We start from the raw sequence: 21,524 nt of genomic DNA, 5'->3' as shown, positions 1-21,524 counted from the left end.
TAATAAACTTATAATAATCACTTAACACATATTAATATTAATATTTAAAGAGTCTGGTCCATCCAGCCTGAGCCCAGTGTTGCCTTTTTTAATGCCACATTATTGGTTATGTGCAAAAATAGCCTTTGGACCCCACGTCTGCTCTTTGCCCTTTATTTTCTGGACCTCTGCTGCCTGCGCTCTGATTGGCTGACGAACCTGCCAATCGTGGTGTCCTTGCCGCCCACTTCCGCCTACTTCCAGAAACACCACAGTCCTCGGTTGTTTATTTTACCGGAGCATTAATTTTACCTGAATTCACAGGTATATGTGACTGAGCTGTGTTTAAATGTCCGTGTCGGCTGTGGTTTGTTGTTGACTGTGTTGATGTTGTTACATCATTATTTGCCCAGCGGACATTTACACCATCTGCATCAGCGAAGCTAAGGGCTCGTTAGCTAGTCTTAAAGCTAACTACTGGCTTTTTTTTAGAGGAGCACGGCGACTGACAGCCAGAGAGGAAGCTGTTTTTGTTTTGATTACATTACTCATGCGGTGAGTAATGTGTGACTGTCCCGCTTGGTGTTGACGCTGCCGGTGTCGTTGTAGGTGGTGGGAGCTGCTGTCTGTGATGCTCGGAGGGAGGCTGGGCTCCAGGGACAGGCCAACGGTGGAAACATGACTTCTGAGTAACCTGCAGCTACTTTGTCTGCTCAGTATGAACAGCGAGGAGGAGTTTTTCGACGCTGAGACAGGTGAGACATGCCGACGAAGGCCCAAATTAGTTAATTACATATAGTTATTTCTTGTGCCTGTATACTTACTTTGTTTCCTCCTACTACTCCCGCTCTTGCTCATCATCCCCAGGGTTGGAGTCAGATGATTCCTGCGAGGTCAGCTTTAAAGATGCCACACAGGAGAATGGAGTGTGGGAGCGCAGGTGAGGGGCCGTGCACACGCGGGGAATAATTACGGAAAAACATAATCACTTCATTGACGCAGAGCTGTTCTGAGTGATCACCTCGATCCTCTGAAAGGTTATCTCATGATGGAAGTGGTCTTTTCAAGGGTTACAGTATCTCCTTTCATAATTTACAGCCTTTATTTTAGAGTGTCAAGAGGGGAACTGGTGTACTGCATGTGGAAGTAAGGAGAAAAATATGTGAGGGTGGTGCAAGATATGTATGATGAGTAGCAGATAGGCTCAAGAATGGGACTGACACTGAGCCCCTTCTTGTTTGCATGAGTGATGGAGAGATTGATAAAGGAGTCTCCCTGATGCTATGATGTTTGCAGATGACATTGTGATCTGTAGTGAGAGTGGGAGCAGGTGGAAAAGAACCTGGAGAGGTGGAGGTATGCTCTAGAGAAAAGGGTAATGGAATTTAGTGAGACTGCAAGGAGCAAACAGAGTGAAGGTTCACAAGTACCTGGGGTCAACCATTTAAGGCAATGGGCAGTGCATAAGAGAGGTGAAAAGGAGTTTGTAGGTAGTTAGGAGAGGAGACAAGTGTTGGGGTGATTTATGACAGAAGGATAGCAGCAAGAGTGAAAGGGTTGGTGTGTGAGAGGAGGGTGCTAGGGATAGAGTAAGATGGAGACAGATGGTCGATCATGAGTTCTGAACTTAGAGATGTGTGGTGAAGAGTGTCCCGTGCTCCTGCATCACTGTGGGATGTCATGCTTTGTGGTAGAGAGGAAGGCTCTGCAGAGGGTGGTGAAAGCTCCACAGAGCATTGTTGGCAGCAGCCCCCAGACCACCGTCACCACAGATATCTACACTAGCAGGAAAAGGGCCTCTCTGTCTTGAAAGACCCTGCTTACCCAGGAAACAGACTGTTTGTCCCACTCCCCTCAGGCTGGATGCTGCGGAGCATCAAGAGCAGAACCACCAGACTGAGGAACAGCTTCTTCTTCAGGCTGCAAGACGGTTGAACTCTGGTGGTGCTCTGTAGTCTCTGCTGCTCCCAGCCAGAGGAAACAGACATGTGAAGCCACTTGTCTTTCCACTGCACACAATTTCATTATTTTTAGAAAATGGTCTTATTTGTACTGACAGTGTATATACTTTTTCTTTTCCTTTTTTCCTGTATTGCTCTTTTGTGTTCTCTGGGCTTTTACACGGTTTCACCTCATGTGAATACATGTGTTAGAATGACATTAAACACCTTGGAATCCTTGAATATATGCACATTTAGTAATTTTCAAAAGAAAAAAAGAGAAAACCAATATTCCAAGGTTTGCCTGTATTCACAGACTATAATGAGGTGAACTATAACGTGCATCCACCTCCTTATCAGACACTTTTTACACAGTCAAACAAATGTTATTGCTGCCTGTGGTTCAGATACTGTGCTCTTTCACAGTAGGCAAAGTGTCTCGCTGAATGGATGCTTGGTTTCCTCTTGCCTCTTTAAATTGCTTGCCACCATGTTAGCATTAGTTGTTCTCTATTAATGACACACTTGAGCTGAAGGCTGTTGGCATCCTGAGTCCAGCTGAAGCCACGACATCGGTGGTTTAAATTGCCTGTTTTCTTTTTCTTTAGGTGGTAAAAGTGATCAGTTTCACTTCTTCCCAAATTCTCTTCCCCTCACTATTAGTTAGGGCTGTTGATATGTACTAATATAGTAAATTTAAATCTCATTCACTATTTTTTTGTGTATTTACAATATTGATGTTTGGGTGCATGATTTGGGAGCTACTTTGTATTAAAACACTCATTAAATCAGAAAACGAGGGGATATTATTTGAAAGAATAGTGTTGCATCTCTAAATTAAACCAATACCCATATATCACCTGCCAGTTGTGTATTACATATTCCATGTAATGCATGTTAGTACCAATGTCCACTAATGTTATATTAACATAAAAAGCGTTGTACTGACAACTAATTTTACTAATAGATATTCAAACTGGAGAAAAAAATCTGAGTAGTCGGAGGACAGTTATAACCTCAGACGATAAAAGAAATTATGTGTGTATTTAAGAGTAATTTAAAACTGTGAATTATATTCTTCAAAACATTAAGCATATTTTAAATTAACTGAAATTTGTGGCATTTTGCATCATGCAGAAGATTGGGCATCCTCTGTATCAGCTGACCGAGTGTGAATAATGTTGCCTGAGGTGCTTTATTTGAGTGTGACAGATTAGATTAAAATAGTTTAGAGAAGATCACATCGACCCCAGTGGCTGCAATAGGTTTTGTCTGCTCTACCAACTCTGCCATCGCTGTCCTCTGCCAGAAGGTCTCTGGACACCTCTGCAGTAGATGTTCCAGAGGTGGATGGTCATGTGGAGTTAGCATGCTTCCATCTTATATTAAAGCTTCCTCCCAAAGACATGAATGTTAGGTTTTTGTAATTAGTGATTAGAAATTATCTGTTGGTATGATTGTCTTTCTGACAATCTCTCTTCCACAACATGTCTTTATCCTGTTTTCCTTCTCTCACCCCAACCGGTCGCAGCAGATGGCCCCGCCCCTTCCTTAGCCTGGTTCTGCTGGAGTTTTCTTCCTGTTAAAAGGGAGTTTTTCCTTTCCACTGTCGCCAAAGTGCTTGCTCATAGGGGAGTCATATGATTGTTGGGTTTTTCTCTGTATCTATTATTATAGGATATACTGTACAATATAAATCAGAATACTTTATTAATCCCGAAGGAAATTATAGGTTACAGCAGGCAGCACGCTAATGGCGCATGCGCACTTACAAAGGAACCTTCTGACCAATCTTTACACAAACATCACATTGAGAGACATGTCAGAGAGGTAGGCTGATAGGAAAAAACAACGAAAATACATAACACGAGGTGAGAGGAGGAGAAAAAAAACTCCACTCAGACTGAGCTCCTAATGGGAGAACAGTTTGAGAGCAGGAAAAAAACACACCGGCACAAAAAACACACGACTGTCAATGCACCATAGAAACACATGACAAGCAACAGGGATGGGTAAAAGGTGAGAGACAGCCCGTGTAGACAGCGCATCTGGGCCTGCAGCATATGCACTGGTCCCCTTTGATCCACCGTCTGCATCCGGAGGGAATAAGCGTTGAAGGCGTTTGGAAGGGGAGGGGGGATGAGTGTATATCTGCATGTGTATATATGTCTGTGTGTGTCCAGAGTTCAGCTGAGACAGTGTCCTTCGCCCTGCCAGGCTAAGTAAACAGTCTTCCAGCCAACCCAGGTGGCCTTGCGTAGGATAGGAAGAAAAAGTCTCTGCACAGTCTGTTATCAGGGTGTTTTTGTTCAGCTCCAGCCTTGAGACCACAGCTGGCGCTGAAGTGGTAGTCGCATGAAATGATAGTGGTTTTTACTTTAGTGCGAACAACTCATGTGAATTTCAAAGCTGTTCTAGCAGTCCGACACTGGTCTCTCAATCTCCCGTTGGAGAGCCGTGAGCTTCTCCATGATGTTATCCATCTTGCGCTCCATGATGTTATCAGTCTTGTGCTCAAAGAGCAGATTCTGAGAACTCAAGACCGCCATGAGCTTCTCCAAGATGTTATCCAATTTTCGCTCAGCGGTCTTATTCTGAGTGTTCACGGCAGCCTCAAACTTCTCCAAGATCTTATCCGTGCTGCGTTCAATGAGCCCATTTTGAGAACTCACAACTCGTCCAATCGTTTCAATCACAGCGGGCAGCCTTGTGGGGTTTTGAACAGCCAATTCCGCTTTCTTTAATCTTCGATAAGCCAGGGCCAAGCCAGCTCCGATCAGCAAGAACCCTGTTATCATGGTTCCGAACAGGTAGATGTCTTCGATGTCTTCGATTGACAGTCTCGCCAGGCACAGGACCCTCCACCTATGCCACCCGTCCATCGTGTATCCGGCAGGGAAAGTACCTCCAGGACACTCAGGCTCACCGGAGCCCAGGCTTCTCGTTGAGAAGAGGGTGTCAGTTGCATTCAGGGACCAGTTGATCAAATCCATAATTCCTCTTTTAGGTTTTAGAGAACAGACTGTGAGAGAGTGTTCCAGGGAAAGAGTAAAAAAAAATAGACGAGACTAGCCAAGGACACAAGACACTAAGCAGGGAAGATAAGGGAAGGGAGAGGAGAAAAGTGCGACCGCCTTCGCCAAGAGCCAAAGTTAAGTAAAGCACCTTGAGGCGACTGTTGTTGTGATTTGGTACTATATAAATAAAACTGAATTGAATTGAACTGAATTGAAATTGAACTGAGCTGTCCGCCCTGCATATATTTTGGAATAAGAGGTAATGTCAGCATGCTAGCACAACTTTTTATCAAAGATCTAAGCAAAAGAGTTCTCTCAGTCCCCTCCTCTGAGAACTGCTGTAAATAGCCTGGTATAAAAAACAAGCATTTGACCAGTTCCTTTGCAGGGAGAGAACACTAAAAACATATTTGTCAGGCTGTGAGTCTGACTGGCACCTGAGCAATTGCTGTAATGGTAAACATGTTGGCTTAAGACACAGAGTTGTTTTTGTCGCCTGTGTGTGTGTGTGTGATACTGTATGCTGGGTCATTTATTTTTCTGTCAGTCCCTTTGAAGGAACGCTCATGGTAGTGACCAGAGAGCATTGCAACCACATTTTTAAACTGTCATCTTACAAACGCTTCCTCTGCAGAGCGTTTGGAGTTACTGCTGGTGAGAATGGCAATCAAAAAGCAGGCTGCGAGTTGCCTCTATAAATACCTGCATGCTTCACATTAGGAAACAACAGTCAAACTCATTACATCAGAATATTTGCACTCCTCAGTCTTTATCTACTGTCTTCACACTCTGACAATAAAAGACATGTTGATGCTGAAAACATTTATAGCCTTATTTTTTCCAAACAGAAAATTGTTTAGGAATCAATACGAGAACTAATGAGAAATATGAGCTCTAAGCAGAATTGATAATGACCTTGATATCTATTAAAACAATTTTTGTTGCTTAATATCATTTTTCTTATTCGATCCAGGAAAAAGCTGCCAGCTGAAATGATCTCCAGAAATAACTTCAGTGTTTGGAATATTCTGAAGAAATGCATCGGCATGGTGAGTCCTACCAAACTCATATCTGTCTCCAGTAATATTGCTGGGTGCTGATTTTGAATCTATGATTTTCATTTCTGTGGTCACTGTTACATGAAACTGCACATAACAAAAATCACTTGTTGTATCTGAATAAAAACTGCTGGGTGAGTTTGAGCAAAAATAAACCCAAGTATTACCTTTATTATGCATACACAAAGTTGCATGATATTATAGCTTCATTAAGGTCTGTCCAGAGTGTCAGTACCTGTAGTTATAATTTCTAATGACTACAGAAAGAAAAGAAAAAGTACTCGACCAACAGCTTTACTGCACTAACAAGTGGAAATATGTCCCATAACTATTGTGAACTTAAGCTGTGTGCATGCATCGGTGCAGCAACACAATGTGCTCATATGAATCCTGGTTCAGCTGTCTTTAGGGGCAGGGGTGAGATATCTGATTTAGCCTATAGGTTTCTACTAGTTTCTAGCTGTGTCCCTCTTATGTCATCTCTGGTTTTCACAATCTCCACATGAAACTGTGAGAAAAGAAAGCTACAGTCTAAAAATTGTACATAGCTGCTTCTGAGATTTTCTACAAACTTGGAGTTCAATTCAATTCAATTTTATTTATATAGCGCCAAATCACAACAACAGTCGCCTCAAGGAGCTTTATATTGTAAGGTAGACCCTACAATAATACATTCAGAGAAAAAAACCAACAATCATATGACCCCCTATAAGTAAGCACTTTGGCGACAGTGGGAAGGAAAAACTCCCTTTTAACAGGAAGAAACCTCCGGCAGAACCAGGCTCAGGGAGGGGCGGGGCCATCTGCTGCGACCGGTTGGGGTGAGAGAAGGAAGACAGGATGAAAGACATGCTGTGGAAGAGAGACAGAGGTTAATAACAAGTGTGATTCAATGCAGAGAGGTCTGTTAACACGTAATGAGTGAGAAAGGTGACTGAAAAGGAAATACTCAATGCATCATGGGAATCCCCCGGCAGCCTACGTCTATTGCAGCATAACTAAGGGATGATTCAGGGCCACCTGGTCCAGCCCTAACTATATGCTTTAGCAAAAAGGAAAGTTTTAAGCCTAATCTTAAAAGTAGAGCTAGTGTCTGTCTCCTGAATCCAAACGGGAAGCTGGTTCCACAGAAGAGGGGCCTGAAAACTGAAGGCTCTCCCTCCCATTCTACATTTAAATACTCTAGGAACAACAAGTAAGCCTGCAGTGCGAGAGTGAATTGCTCTGATGGGGTGATATGGTATTACTATTAAGATAAGATGGGGTCTGATTAAATAAGACCTTGTATGTGAGGAGCAGGATTTTGAATTCAATTCTGGATTTAACAGGGAGCCAATGAAGGGAAGCCAATACAGGAGAAATATTCTCTCTCTTTCTAGTCCCTGTCAGTACTCTTGCTGCAGCATTTTGAATTAACTGAAGGCTTTTCAGGGAGTTTTTAGGACATCCTGATAATAATGAATTACAGTAGTCCAGCCTAGAAGTAATAAATGCATGAACTAGTTTTTCAGCGTCACTCTGAGACAGGATATTTCTAATTTTAGAGATGTTGCGCAAATGGAAAAAAGCAGTCCTACATATTTCTTTAATATGTGCACTGAAGGACATATCCTGGTCAAAAATGACTCCAAGGTTCCTCACAGCGTTACTGGAGGCCAAGGTAATGCCATCCAGAGTAAGAATCTGGTTAGATACCATATTTCTAAGATTTTCAGGGCCGAAAACAATAACCTCAGTTTTATCTAAATTAAGAAGCAGAAAGTTAGCGGCCATCCAGGTCTTTATATCTTTAAGACATTCCTGCAGTTTAACTAATTGGTGTGTGTTATCTGGCTTCATGGATAGATAGAGTTGGGTGTCATCTCCATAGCAGTGAAAAGTATGCTATGTCTTCTGGTGATATTGCCTAAGGGAAGCATGTTTAATGTAAACAGAATTGGTCCTAGCACTGAACCCTGTGGAACTCCATAATTAACCTCAGTGTGTGAAGAAGACTCCACTTACATGAACAAATTGGAGTCTATTAGATAGATATGATACAAACCACTCTAATAGAATATTATGGTCAACAGTATGGAACGCTGCACTGAGGTCTAGCAGGACAAGCACAGAGATGAGTCCACTGTCAGAGGCCATAAGAAGATCATTTGTAACGTTCACTAAAGCTGTTTCTGTGTTGTGATGAGCTCTGAAACCTGACTGAAACTTTTCAAATAAGCCATTCCTCTGCAAATGATCTGTTAGCTGTTTTACAACTACTCTTTCAAGAATTTTTGATATGAAAGGGAGGTTAGAGATTGGCCTATTATTAGCTAAGACAGCTGGGTCTAGAGATGGCTTTTTAAGTAAAGGTTTAACTACTGTCAGCTTGAAGGCCTGTGGTACATAGCCGAATATTAGAGATAGGTTGATCAGATTTAAGATTGGAGTGATTATATTTTCCTGTTCTGCTCATTTCCAGTTTCACATTTTTATTCTTGCAGTCTAGTAGAGCTGCTTTGCACAATTAGGTTAGAAATAATCCGTATTTGTCTTATCCCATCCCTCTAATCCAACTGTCTTCTGATTGGCTGCTCCTTGTAACCGTGTGGGCAGAGCTTCTATGGTCACACTCGAGCTGCGATGACCATATTAGGGAAATTTGCATATTTGCTGACAGCAAGGTGAAAGCATAACAGGTCAACTTTGAATAACTGAGTGCTTTTGCTTACTTAATCTCTCTGTTACAAAATCAGTCATGACTGAACTTGTCTCTACATTTGCTTCTGGAAGTCATTTCAAAATAACCAAAATAATTAAATGAACATCTGAACTGTAAGTGTGAATGTTGTGCTATTGTTACTCCTGCTTTTTAAAACCAGTGAATGTTTCTTGTAAGTTAAGTATGTGTTGCATAAGTTGTTTGAAGTGAGGTAATTTCTGTCAGCCTTTGAGTCTTTGTCACCTTTTTGTTGTAGTTATTTTTATGAATGAGAGTGATTGATTGTTTCTGTTGTGCTGCCACAGGAGCTGTCCAAAATAGCAATGCCGGTCGTGTTTAACGAACCGCTCAGTTTTCTCCAGAGAATCTCAGAGTACATGGAGCACACTCACCTCATCCACAAAGCCTGCAGTTTATCAGACTCCATAGACCGCATGCAGGTAGAGGCAACACACACACGTGATGTTGTGATGTTTTAAAAATACTGTCATATTTCTCCCAGACATACATTTCCTCTGAACATTGCTAGGGAAAATAATGAACTGTTTAAAGCTCTTTTTTTTTTTTTTAAGTGCATGAACCAAAAATAAACCCAAAATAAACACTAGAAAAGCAGAAATAAGGGATTGTATTCTTATTTTTGCTTGAAAAATGACTTTTCACTTGCTGTCAGTGGCTGCAGCCCGACTCTGATTCACGCTACATCTCTGTGACAGGTTGTTGCTGCATTTGCTGTTTCGGCTGTAGCATCTCAATGGGAGAGGACTGGAAAGCCTTTCAATCCTTTACTGGGGGAGACCTATGAACTCACAAGGTATTGGAGAGGATGGATTGAAGCTTCATTATGCCTTTATGATGATACTTCAGGTCATCCAGTTATTTCAAATCATCTTTTTTAAGGGAGGACGAAGGCTACAGATTGATCTCGGAGCAGGTGAGCCACCACCCTCCCATCAGTGCCTTCCACGCCGAGTCGTTGAAGAAAGAATTTGAGTTTCATGGCTCTATCTACCCAAAGCTCAAGTTCTGGGGCAAAAGTGTGGAGGCTGAACCTAAAGGCACCATGACGCTGGAGTTACTAAAGTGAGATTTCCCTGCAGTTATTGATCTAGCGTTCTGCACACCCACTTTTCTGCTGGTGCTAGGCTTTTAGCTGCATTATTAAACTTTCATAACATGTTGAACTTTGGATGACCTCATGTTCATTCATGTTGAAGAAGCCACAAGCAGCAGCTGGTTAGATTAGCGTAGTCATGGGAAAGGGTTAAATGACTAATCTGGGTCTGCTCAAAGCTCTCAAAATTCCTCATGACTTGGTCCTAATTAACTCTTTAAAACTATAAACAAAACCTCAAATGATCCGAGTTTAACTTATGGACTGAACAAGCAAGAAATGATGTTAACTAGAGAGCTTTAGATGTGCTGATACATGGAATTTATCTACACACGGTATTATCAGATTGAACATGAATGCTGTAGACTGACTCTGACGTTTGACACACTGAGCAATTTTCCCCTAACTTCAGTCCAGTAAAAAATAAAAGCATCCAGTTAATTATTGGATGTTTGTGATGTTGAAGATGCTTTCTCTGTGAGGTTTTCAGATCATAGTTTCTTTATATTTTGCCTTTTACACCTTTTCCTACTGACAAGGACCTTCCTTGTGGTTATTTGTACTACAACAGCATAATTAAGTAATAGATAAACCATTAAATGACAGAAAAGTTCCTGTCCTTAAAATGAACTAATATAGAAATTTCCCACCATTTCCCAAAACTAGAATTGCAGGACAGTCTGGGTAATGACAGGCCAGAACTTTTCATGTAATTTTTCTTTAATTTATTGCACCGGGATTTCTTTTTTTCATGTACAGAAACTGAGACATATTGTTAAACTTGTGTTTCTTTTTTTATGTTGACTTATCTCAGGGATAAAATATGTAGTTGAACTTTTGTACACTGACAAAAAGGGGATTTACAAAGAAGGTCGCGATCGTATGAAACTGAGGTTTCAGTTGATTAAGATTCATTTGGCATCTAATGGGTTAACAAAATCTTCAGAGTTATTGTTATGGATGAGCAGTAAGTGTATTTAATTACGTGCAGTTGTATTTTGAGACTTTTAAATTATATTTAGATGTGAAATGATGAACCATTGATATAAAAATCTGTCTTCCTTAAGCTTGTATTCAGCAGAGTTATTAGCTCAATGAAATGTAATAAGCTGAGTGTTTGACAGATAAAATGAGGGCTTTATTAATATATTCCCTGCTGAAAAATAAGCTTTATTGGTTATTTTCCACTTCTTTGGGGTTGTTGAGTAAAAAGCTAACTTCACAAATTGTGTGAAAATCTTCTCACATGTATATATCATTTTAGAAAAAAAAAACACAGCATGCTTAACTCTCGAACTTGTATTTTGTATTTCGTGTATTTAATATAGCACAGCAGGGGAAAGCCACGGGCTGATTTACATCTTTTTTTCTCACTGCTGTGTTATATTAAATACATTATATATGTAATTGTGAGTGCTGAAGTTTTTATTATTATTTAGAAAATGTCGAACTGTTCCTTTAAGATGTTGTGATTTTGTGACAGACATAAAGAAGCTTACACGTGGACGAATCCGATGTGCTGTGTGCATAACATCATCCTGGGAAAACTCTGGATTGAACAGTATGGAACTGTAGAGATAGTCAACCACAGGTAATGGAAACGTTTATTGAAAACTTACAGCTTTTTGAATCACTGATGTTTATTAAACAATAATTTTGCCTTAAATTTTTTCAGGACTGGTGATAAGTGTGTCCTAAACTTCAAACCCTGTGGGATGTTTGGAAAGGAACTGCACAAAGTAGAAGGTCATATCCAAGATAAAAGGTAAGAACATAACCACGTCATCACTGTCTGTGAATTTTAGTCGTGTTGGTTTTCTCTAAATGGAGTTTGTTGTTGTTGAAACAGTAAGAAGAAGCGGCGAGTTATGTATGGGAAATGGACAGAGTGCATGTACAGCGTGGACCCCAAGGTTTACGAAGCGTACAAGAAGTCGGAGAAGAAGAGCGGGGGCGAGTCAAAGAAGCTGAGACAGGTGAGGATCGTTTCTGCTTTTACTGAAAGCTGAGATGAAATCCCTCTGAGTTTGCTCTCACGTTTCTCTTTAACATGTTTGATGTGTGACTTTTTCTCACAACTCTGAAATTCTTCTCTTAAACTGCATCTTTTCCTTTCACAATAACATGCAGTGGCTTTAGTAGAAGGTAAGGTGAAAGTGTATTGATATCTGTAGTGTGCTGCTGCTGTTGTCTAGTTATGTTGAGAGTGTAGTGTTGATTAGATCATTGCCAGCACTAATCCATGATGTCTTGCAATGACATGCATCGTTGCTTGAGAGACGTGTTGAATTTGTGGCGACCGTAGTTCTGTGAATCACCCGTTTGCACATGAACTGTTTGTAATGTAAACCCAAACTCGTTAGACGGAGTTGTTTAACTAGCTGTGTGTCTGTTTCTGTGTGTGTAGGAGCGTAGCTGTGAAGCAGAGGAGGCAGATGAGATGCCAGAAGTTCAAGAGACTGTGACTGTGATACCAGGAAGTGCCTTACTGTGGAGGATAACATCTCGGCCCGCTCACTCAGCACAGGTCGGTGATGAGGTTTGACATTTCCTGCAGAAATATTGTTCAGTTATCACTGGAAAGTATTTGACTGTATAAAATCAGCCAAATATAATAAAAATCCCTGCTTCACACCCTCATAATGAGCTTGCTTTAGTATATTTAATGAGGCCATGCAAAATTATTTCTTTGAAATTTGCTGCTCGTCTTTTTGCACAAAGAGTGCCTAAAGTTTAACTTTACTAAGCTTTAAAGGGAAGCACTTAATTGATCTCATGATCATTTGCAACAAAGCTTAAATCTGCTTTGCAGTCCTGAAGATTTCATGCCTCTTTTAAGGGTTTAAAAATCCTGGAAAAAATGAGATGACTTGAGTCTTTTTCACCATCAAACCGACCGGAGGGCCCATTTTACAAGCACTCTTTAAATGGCCATAACTCCCTTACTGTTTGTGCTAGAGACAAAATTCAAACGGTTTTGAAAAGAAGAGAAGACGAGCTTTATGGGGGTATCACAGTAGCAAAAAGCATTCAGGAAAAGTACTGCTGTCTGAACAGACAGAAAAATCTGTTCTGCTTAGACATGCCCTACCATGTGTGCTTCACATTACCATCATTCCTCAACCATTTTTGCTCTAGAGAGAAAATGGTCGAGGTGGTTGTAAGTGGTAGTAGATGTAAATAGGTGCGAGGAAACAGCGGGCCAGTCACAGTAAATGGACTGGTTCATATAAACAGCCTTTCTACTCAGTTGAGCACTCAAAGCGGTTTCTACATGTCTCATTCACCCAGTCACACTGATTCAGTCCTTTTATCTAAGCCTAATTGCTTTTTAAAATTCACACACCTAACCCAAGGACACTTCAGCATGTGAGAGCTGTCTGGGATCGATCCACCACTCTACCTCCTACACTGGTGACCTGTAGGGAAGCCCATGTCAGGTTACTGTGCAAGTTACAATGTTGGGTTTCATAAGAGTTTGCCGTTACGATGTACCTGTGACGTAGATGTTATGCTGAAGGTATTTTACAGATGCACGGCTCATTCTGAGGGTCTTGGGTGTCAGGTGGGAGACCTTGGTGATATTTTTCCTATGGAATGACCACACAAACTGCTCTCACTGTGGATAACTGTGGAAGACGTGTCACATGCTAGCTTTACCTCATGGAGTTTACACCAAATGTCATTTCATTTTTTTTTTTTCCATTTTTATATAACTTTTGACATGCATTGTGGCAATAGGAGCACATAACATTCTGCTAGGCGCCATTAAAAATAATAATAATAGTATTTATATTTTGGGACAAAAAAAATTGGCCCAATTACTAGAAGATTTGTTTTACTTCATTTTTCTTGAATGTTTGAAATTAGTTACCACCCCTAGTTGGTATTTTATTCATGTAGATAATATAAAAGATGGACATCTGGAAAAGTGAGGTGATGTTGTTCAGTTGTCATTGGGCCAGTTTATGTAAAGTATTGGATTAAAAAAACAACAACTATATTTTGACTGTCTGTGACTGACTCAGAGCTGCACTTAAGGTCAAGAATAAAAATGTGCTCTTGAAGCTGAGTATTACTTAAAATGTGTTAAATAATCAAATGTAGCACTTTTTAAACAAAGCAGTTTCTCCCTTTTTATAGATGTATAACTTCACCAGCTTTGCCATAACACTAAACGAGCTGGAGCCCGGCATGGAGAGACTACTGTCACCAACAGACTGCCGGCTGAGGCCTGACATCAGAGCGATGGAGAATGGAGACATAGGTAACGTCAACCTCACATGAACACGAGTGAAAAGAGAACAGCTGAAACTGTACATGTGTACTTTTTGGTGACCAGGACACTATGAGCCTCTAAAACTGTGGAACAGGGGCCCATCAGGTGCACCGGGATAATTCCTGGTGCCCTGAGGGTCATTTTGGTCTACAGTGAGCTTAACAGGTGATAAAATGACAAGCAGGAATGAGTTAGCAGATTCTGAGAATAAGATTCACTTCACCCAAGTCACCCTCACCCAGTGTTTGTTATGACTGGCATGTCCTGTGTGGCTTTATCCTGGTGACCCCTTAGCCATAACATACCTTAAAATTTGTTGATCCTAAACATATTTTTTGTCATCTGAGTAAAATTCTCTGAGATGAGCATAGTGGATAAGTCTGGTAACCTCCATCAACACTACGGGTGTATTTATACAGGTATTTCTAGTAAAAAATAGTGTTGAGTAGTAAACTTTTCGTGACGTGTCAACCACCTCATCCAGCCTTTTGAAGGAGGGACACTGAAGCATCCCCAACCCAACAGAGAAAGCCGAACTCTCCATCATGTCCTGGGTCTGCTGCAGGACCTCCTCCTAGTTGGACATGCCTGAAACACCGTAACAAGGAGGCATCCTAATCAGATGGCTAAACCACATCAACTGACTCCTTTAGATGTGGAGCAGCTTGACTCTGAGCTCTTGGCCTGATTTCTAAGGGAGAGCCCAGACATTCTACAGAGGAAGCTCTTTTCTAGTGCTTTTATCCACCATCTCATCATTTTGGTCACTACTCAGAATTCGTGGCAATAAATGAACATGGATCAACTAGAAAATTTCACAGCTTTGCTTTCATGATCAGCTCTGCCATGAGACTCTGAAACAGAATGGAGTTTGTTTCAGGTTCAAAGCTCCTCTGTGGAAACAGTAGAGCTTATTTTTAAACAAATAAGTGGCATGACATCTAACCAAAAAGCAGAAGAGGCAACCTGTTAAGGACTGACTCCTTTCTCCAAGTAGTTACTGTATTTGTTCTCTAAAAGAGCTTTTTTTATTTAGGGTTTATTTCTTCTTTATGGTGACTTCAAAAATATGTTTTATCCTAAAGATGCCTGACAAAAGAATGAGTCAATATAAAGGCCCATTTACACAAAAGTAAAACTAATAAAAATATGATGGTATACTATAAAACTGCTAGAATCTTTGGTCATACCACCCAGACCTAATATGTTAAAAAGACCATGTAGGGAAAGATTACAAAATTATCAGCCTCCTAGTTTATACAAACACAGTGGAAAAGGTGAAGTCGAGTTATCGTTTCAGTCTGACCTTCTCTAAAAGAGTTTCTTTTGTATTTGTGTGTTTATAGATTTGGCGAGTTCTGAGAAAGAACGTTTAGAGGAGAAACAGAGGGCTGCACGCAGGGAACGATCCAAGGACGAGGAGGAGTGGTCAACCAGGTGAGAGTTTCTGAGGATTTAAAGAGATTTGGGTTTTTGTTTTGTTTTTTTATAGACCAATTTTATGATTCCATACACTTTTAACATGACAATCTCATGTTTGAGTACTCAATATGTCACTGTAACCATGTCAGTATTATCAGACCAAGTCAGATTTACTTTACCTCTAGCATGAAACACAGTCAGCAGAGGTTCAACATGAAGAGAGAGGCCGCTTGTATAATCACTCTGTTATTTTATAATGTTCAAACTCAGAATGTGTAAATTCGTCTACCTCCCAAAATTTCACTTTCTACCAGCAATGCTTAAGTGATGTATTTTACAGATGGAAAAAACTAGCTAGACGTTAGAAAATAGACGTTAGTTTGAATTGGAACCCATTTGAACCATAGAGCTTTTATTTATTGGAGGACTTTATAATGCAGGAATTAATAAAGCGGGTGACATCCATTTACCTGATTGAAGCACATAGCTAACATTTGCAGTGTCTTCCGTTTATTGTTCCAGTTAATGCTGGGATTGCATATAAAGTTCATTTAAAATTATAAATCACTAAAAAAATAAACTTTTAAATACTGAAAAATTCTGTCAGTCTGTCAGATTGACAAATCTAATTAAAATAAGCTAACAGTGTGCAGATGACTCAGTGAATGACTGTCCTGGCCAAACAATTAATCACTCCAGAAATGCGCCTCCCTTCTCTTTACTTAAGTTTGAAATATTTTCCCAAAATGCTCAGGAGTGAATTTAGCCAACATCATGGTGATTTGGGAAAATATTGGGTATTTCTTCAAAGAAACTGGAGCTTTTTGAAATGGAGCCAGTTGGAACAAGCAGAACTACCAGAAAGATGATCATATGATTTCTTTCAGAGTGCATATTGTGCACTATGTAAAAGGAAAAGTATTATCTCTCCATATTTTAGCAGTTGATTGTGTTCGTATTGTTTGCTCCACAGCTTGTTTTTCTTGGTGTCTTAACATTTATTTCAGATTCACATTTGGTGTAGTAAACACCAAAGTCTGTTTATGCTATAATTAGTTTTAGACCTGCAATGATCTGCTTTGTTGACATTTACTGGTTAAATAAAGACTGAAGAAAAATAAAACAATAATAAGCAAATGAAGATGACTTTAAAGGGGAGATTGACCAAATTTGCATTCAAATTCTAATTTGTAATGTGTGGAAACTTCCTTTAATGTGTCCCCAACACACTAATTGCTCATGCTGTGCAGCATTTTTCACAACCATGTTATTAAAAACAGATATGGCTTGTTGTCTGCCTCCTCAGGTGGTTCCAGATGGGAACAAACCCTCACACAGGAGCCGAGGACTGGCTGTACACAGGTGGATACTTTGACAGGAACTTCACTGACTGTCCCAACATTTATTGACACAGGAGGTGTTTGGTGTTTGAAACAAAAAAACAAACAAAAAAATCTTATTCTTGATAGGTTTCATTTTGTTTCTCTGAGTCGTGACAGCCAGACGCTCGCTGGTACTGTGTCTTTGTTAGGATCGATGAAAGTTGATTTCAAACAGGTTATCAGATCATCTCCAGCTGAGATGTGTAACATTAAAGAGAACTGTAGAGTTTACTTACTGTAAACATCAAACATCTTCTTTATATGCCCTAAACATGTATGTTACTCACCATTCACTCATCCAAGGGTTTAAAAGCAGCCACCAATGTGATCTGTGGCATGGTGAGCTACCTGGTGGAGGATGCATAGGAAATATTTTCAGTTTTAGTTCGGGTACTCAGGTACCATAATCTCACCTGTAGATGTTCCACGCTCTTCTGTCAAGCTGCATTCAAATATCAGGGGTTATTTAATCGCATCTGCTACTTTTATATAACCTATTTGGAAATTAGATGTCTGTTTTAGTTAGCACTTAAAATCAAAGAAAATGTCACAAAGTGTTTCTGTGAATAGAGACTTATAGTAGAAATGAAAGCTGCTTATAACCACGTTTACTGCCTCAGTAAACAGATGCGTTGGTACATTTTATTGTTCTCCGCTGTAACATAAGTAATGTGTATAATAACCGGTGCATGCATGCTCACCAACATCATAATTTCCACAAGTTAAAGCCATACAAAAAACTTTTTCTGCACTGAGAATAAAAGCATCTATATAAACCTTTAAGGCAAAGGGATGCAGAGACGAGACGTTTTAAAAAGTCTGACACTGTGGCCGCCTCCCTGGCTCCTTCACTGCTCACACACTGTGAAAATGTTCACAATGCACAGTAAATATCTGTGGGTGAACGGACAGAGTGTCAGACCCCGTTTACACTTGGTTTTAAAATGTGTCAGGTCCAAATACACCGCATTAAATACGAGTATATAAGCCACTGATATGATCAATCAAACCAGCTCTCAGTGTGGTCTGGGAGGCACTGTGAACAATAAAGTTGGAGCTAGCTACTGTGACACCACCCACTGGTTTCTGGACTTTTTCTGGGTGCACATTAAAGCCTCAACATTAGCGTGTTGCTCTGCTGGTCGTTATGACTCTTTATCCCTTGAAACCCTACTAGGAATAAGCCTTGTCACTCTTTTGTGATCGAAGTGGTTTCTGTCATATTTCAGGCCTGTATATCTCACTAACTTCTGGGTGTGCATTAGAAGTTAATGAGGGTTTTCTCTGCCTTTGCTGCTACCCTACTTTTATCTGATAATTCTATTAAAATGTTCCAAAATGGCAGAAACACAGTGATAAGGTCCAGCTCAGTGACTTGGGTGAGGTGAGGCTGCTGCTGCCTGTGTCTACACACCTGTCACCCCCAGCCTTAAGTCTCACCTGCATCCAGTTGTTGTTATGAAGCACAAACTGTCCACATGTACTGAAAGCACTTTTTCTATAACGAGCTGTAAACAAGTTGTCTCCATAGCTGAAGCTTTAGTTCTACTTGAGGAATTAAGAGTTTTTTTGGCATCTCTGCATTGGCCTCATTTTCAGTCCCGGAGCGCAAAGTGCCAAAAACTGCAGCCCCTCTAATAACAACTTGAGACTGGCTCCAAAAGCGACTCAGTCCCCACAGGCTCCCATGATAAAATGCCCAACTTTACATCATTAATAAGCGTGTTTACAGCTCCTTCTTCCTTTGATTCCCTCATATTTTATTTTTATCTTTTAAACTCACCCCTTTCGATGCTAGCGAGGCTAAAAGTTGGGGATAAATTCGTTTGGCAGGTGTGTCACTACAGGCAGCTGCAAAGCCCTGAACTGGACGTATCCACTCTGTTTGTGCTGTTGGAGCATTTTTAGTTAGATTATCTGACAAATTATGCAGTCTGTGTTCCTTATTTTCTTTATTTTTATTTGTGTGCCATTCAGCTCTAGTTTGCAGATATGTGTCTCTTGCACTTAATGTATGCAACTTTCTGACAAAGCTTGCTAGACTTAACTGATCACTCATTGCTCCACCCTCTCATCCAGATATCGTGGTGGCTAAAACGCTGATGTTGAGGTTTCTGTAACAGCTGCATGATGTCAGAGAGGCAACTTTCATCTCTTACAAACCATCAAGCCAGGACGTGGTGGTTTTTCTTTTTGTTGTTTTGTGCACCATTTTTAAAACTTTTCCTGCCAGTCTCTACATCTGGACTCTCCAGACTCTTGATTGATGACAGACAGGTGAATACTTGGGGCACTTTGACCTTCTAATGGAGGTAACACAGATTGTAAGGAAGTCTGAGCACATGTGGTCCGATCCATGGAGGCAACACTGTGATGAGTCTTGACTGTTCACTTGTGATCCAATTTCCAGAGTGGCTTTTTAAAACCAAGTGTAAACACTGTATTAAATACATATTTTTAATAATGCTCTGAGCTTCGGTGCTGCCAAACAATATTAAACATCATAGGTAATACTTGTAATAATGAACACACTGATTTTCTGCTCTAACTTCACTTTGGAGCTTATAGGACCGTAAACACGTATGATAATGTTTCCATGAAAATGGTTAATAAGCTTTCAACTACAGCTTGAGTCCCGTTTTCTTTTTTTTTCTTTTTTTAATTTGTTTACATTTTTAGCAAATGCTCGCCATTAAAAACTACGCCAAATTAGTTATTCTGAGGTTTTTTGGAGGGTTGTACCCGTGGACGTACAGGCCACTGCGACAGAGATACTTTAATACTGTAGATGATGTAAAAATTCTCAGGCAAGTTCTGCAGTGATAGAGGGCATCCTTTGTTCTGAGTGGATTGTTGGATATTTACATAATGATATCCTCTGGAAATATAAGTTAAACTAACACTAAAAATGTAAAAAGATTACAGCCATCTGTTCACATTGGCCTGAGAAAGAGTAGAGGCATCTATCTCACTGCTCCACCATGGAAGGTGAACTCCATAGTTTGAACACCTCGGCTTTAAAGTGACTGCGTTGTGCCCTTTGTTTGTACAATGATCCCTGTGAGCCAATAGTTCAGACTGCTATAAACACTCATTTTCAGACTTTTTTTTTCTACTCTTCACTCCATGTGATGCTAGTGAGAGTGGATATCCCTAATTTGGTCAACAGCTATGACCCTAGGCACTAAGGCCCCACCCATCTGCAAGGAGCAGCCAATCAGAAGAACAGTAGTTCTGAGATAAACACTTTGTTCAGATGTAGAAAGTATAAAAGATGGCTGTAGCTTTATATTTTAACCCTGTAGTCTTTTTAATGGCCACCAGAGGGCGACCTGAATCCTTGCTTACTCAGTAAACAGTTTGCTGGTGTGTTTATAGAGTCATGTACTAGATTCAGATCATGTTCAATAGAGCATTAGGTCACTTTGGTAACTTATGGTCATGTGATTGATAGTAAGTCAGAGCTGCGTCTTGCTCCTCACACCTGATTTCAAAACACCAAAGTAATGAAAATGTTCAACTCGAGGCTTCATAGCAGGACTTCATTCAACACTGGGTGACGTCCCTGTTGCTGTGTATGTCTTTTATGTTTTTTGTGATTTAGACACAGAGTGAACTGAATGGGCCATGTGTAAGATGGGATTATTATGAACTGTGAGTCATGCAGAGCTACTCCAGTACAGTCCAAGAAAGAAAACATGAAGCTGGGAATGAGCATAATCTGTCCCCTTAAAGACAGAGCTGCATCATTTTGACGCCATTTTCACACGTGGATGAGTAACACTTTGAAAGCAATTTTTTATTTTTATTTTTTTACCAATCGGAGCCGTGCTTTCAGACACAGTTAAAAGCAAATAAGACGGGATGCTGTAGGCATCATGAACCTATGCAAACTGATCCTTCCAGTCTACCCTCCTGAAATGTGAAATAAAACACTCTTTAGCTAGCAGCCTGTGTGCTGGAGACACTAGAGAGGCAGCAGGTAATGAATATTGTGTGCTGGTAGTAAAATGCTCACAGTAGTTTCTTTTTGTTTCTAAGCACTAGTGTTGCATTAAACTGCACATTTCAAATGCTCACTGTCCTGTGCACATATGTACGGTGAAATATCCCACATCATGTCTTCCCCTCTGCTGCTGTTCGTGTCTTTACTCTGAATTCAAAGCACTTTGTGACTCCTGCAGCCGCTCAGAGCTGCAGGATCAATCTGATCCGATCTTGTTTTATCCCCCGCTGTCTCTTTGTCGAGCGTCTATTTGAAAATGTTTACATTGTATGTTTGTCGATCTGTTGTTTCCTTTCCTCTTCATACTGGTATCCACACAGCCGTATGCATACAAAGCATATTTAAGAAATAAATTATGGACTACAAAATCCTTGTGTTTTAAAATCTGGTTATTCTCTCCAGATGTTTTTCTCTCATAACCACCACACGACACTACTTTTCATTTTGTCTTTTAATTAACAATTTAAAAAAAGATTCAAGGTCATTTTTAGTTTTATATAATAGTGGAAAAGAAGTGTACTGGTATTGATTTTGGTATTGATGTTTGTAGATGATGCTGTGATCTGTAGTAAGAGTAGCAAGCAGGTGGGAGAGACCCTGGAGAGCTATGGATGCTTTATAGAGAA

General features: G+C 40.3%; 1 protein-coding gene across 1 annotated transcript; it reads left to right on the top strand.

The window, feature by feature from the left end:
• Nucleotides 1–215: 215 nt before the first annotated feature.
• Nucleotides 216–21,253, top strand: LOC134618235 (oxysterol-binding protein-related protein 2-like). Its single transcript, XM_063463537.1, has 14 exons — nt 216–303; nt 589–734; nt 847–919; nt 5,910–5,985; nt 9,001–9,135; nt 9,412–9,509; nt 9,596–9,778; nt 11,293–11,400; nt 11,485–11,574; nt 11,659–11,785; nt 12,217–12,336; nt 13,953–14,076; nt 15,435–15,525; nt 16,817–21,253. The coding sequence occupies exons 2-14, from the start codon at nt 698–700 to the stop codon at nt 16,917–16,919; spliced, it is 1,365 nt and encodes a 454-aa protein (XP_063319607.1). The 5' UTR covers nt 216–303; nt 589–697; the 3' UTR covers nt 16,920–21,253.
• The last annotated feature ends 271 nt before the right edge of the window (nt 21,254–21,524 follow it).

This window comes from Pelmatolapia mariae, linkage group LG20 (genome assembly GCF_036321145.2).
Source record: "Pelmatolapia mariae isolate MD_Pm_ZW linkage group LG20, Pm_UMD_F_2, whole genome shotgun sequence".
In the NCBI taxonomy this organism is placed as follows: domain Eukaryota; kingdom Metazoa; phylum Chordata; class Actinopteri; order Cichliformes; family Cichlidae; genus Pelmatolapia; species Pelmatolapia mariae.
This window is presented reverse-complemented; position numbering and strand designations above follow the sequence as displayed.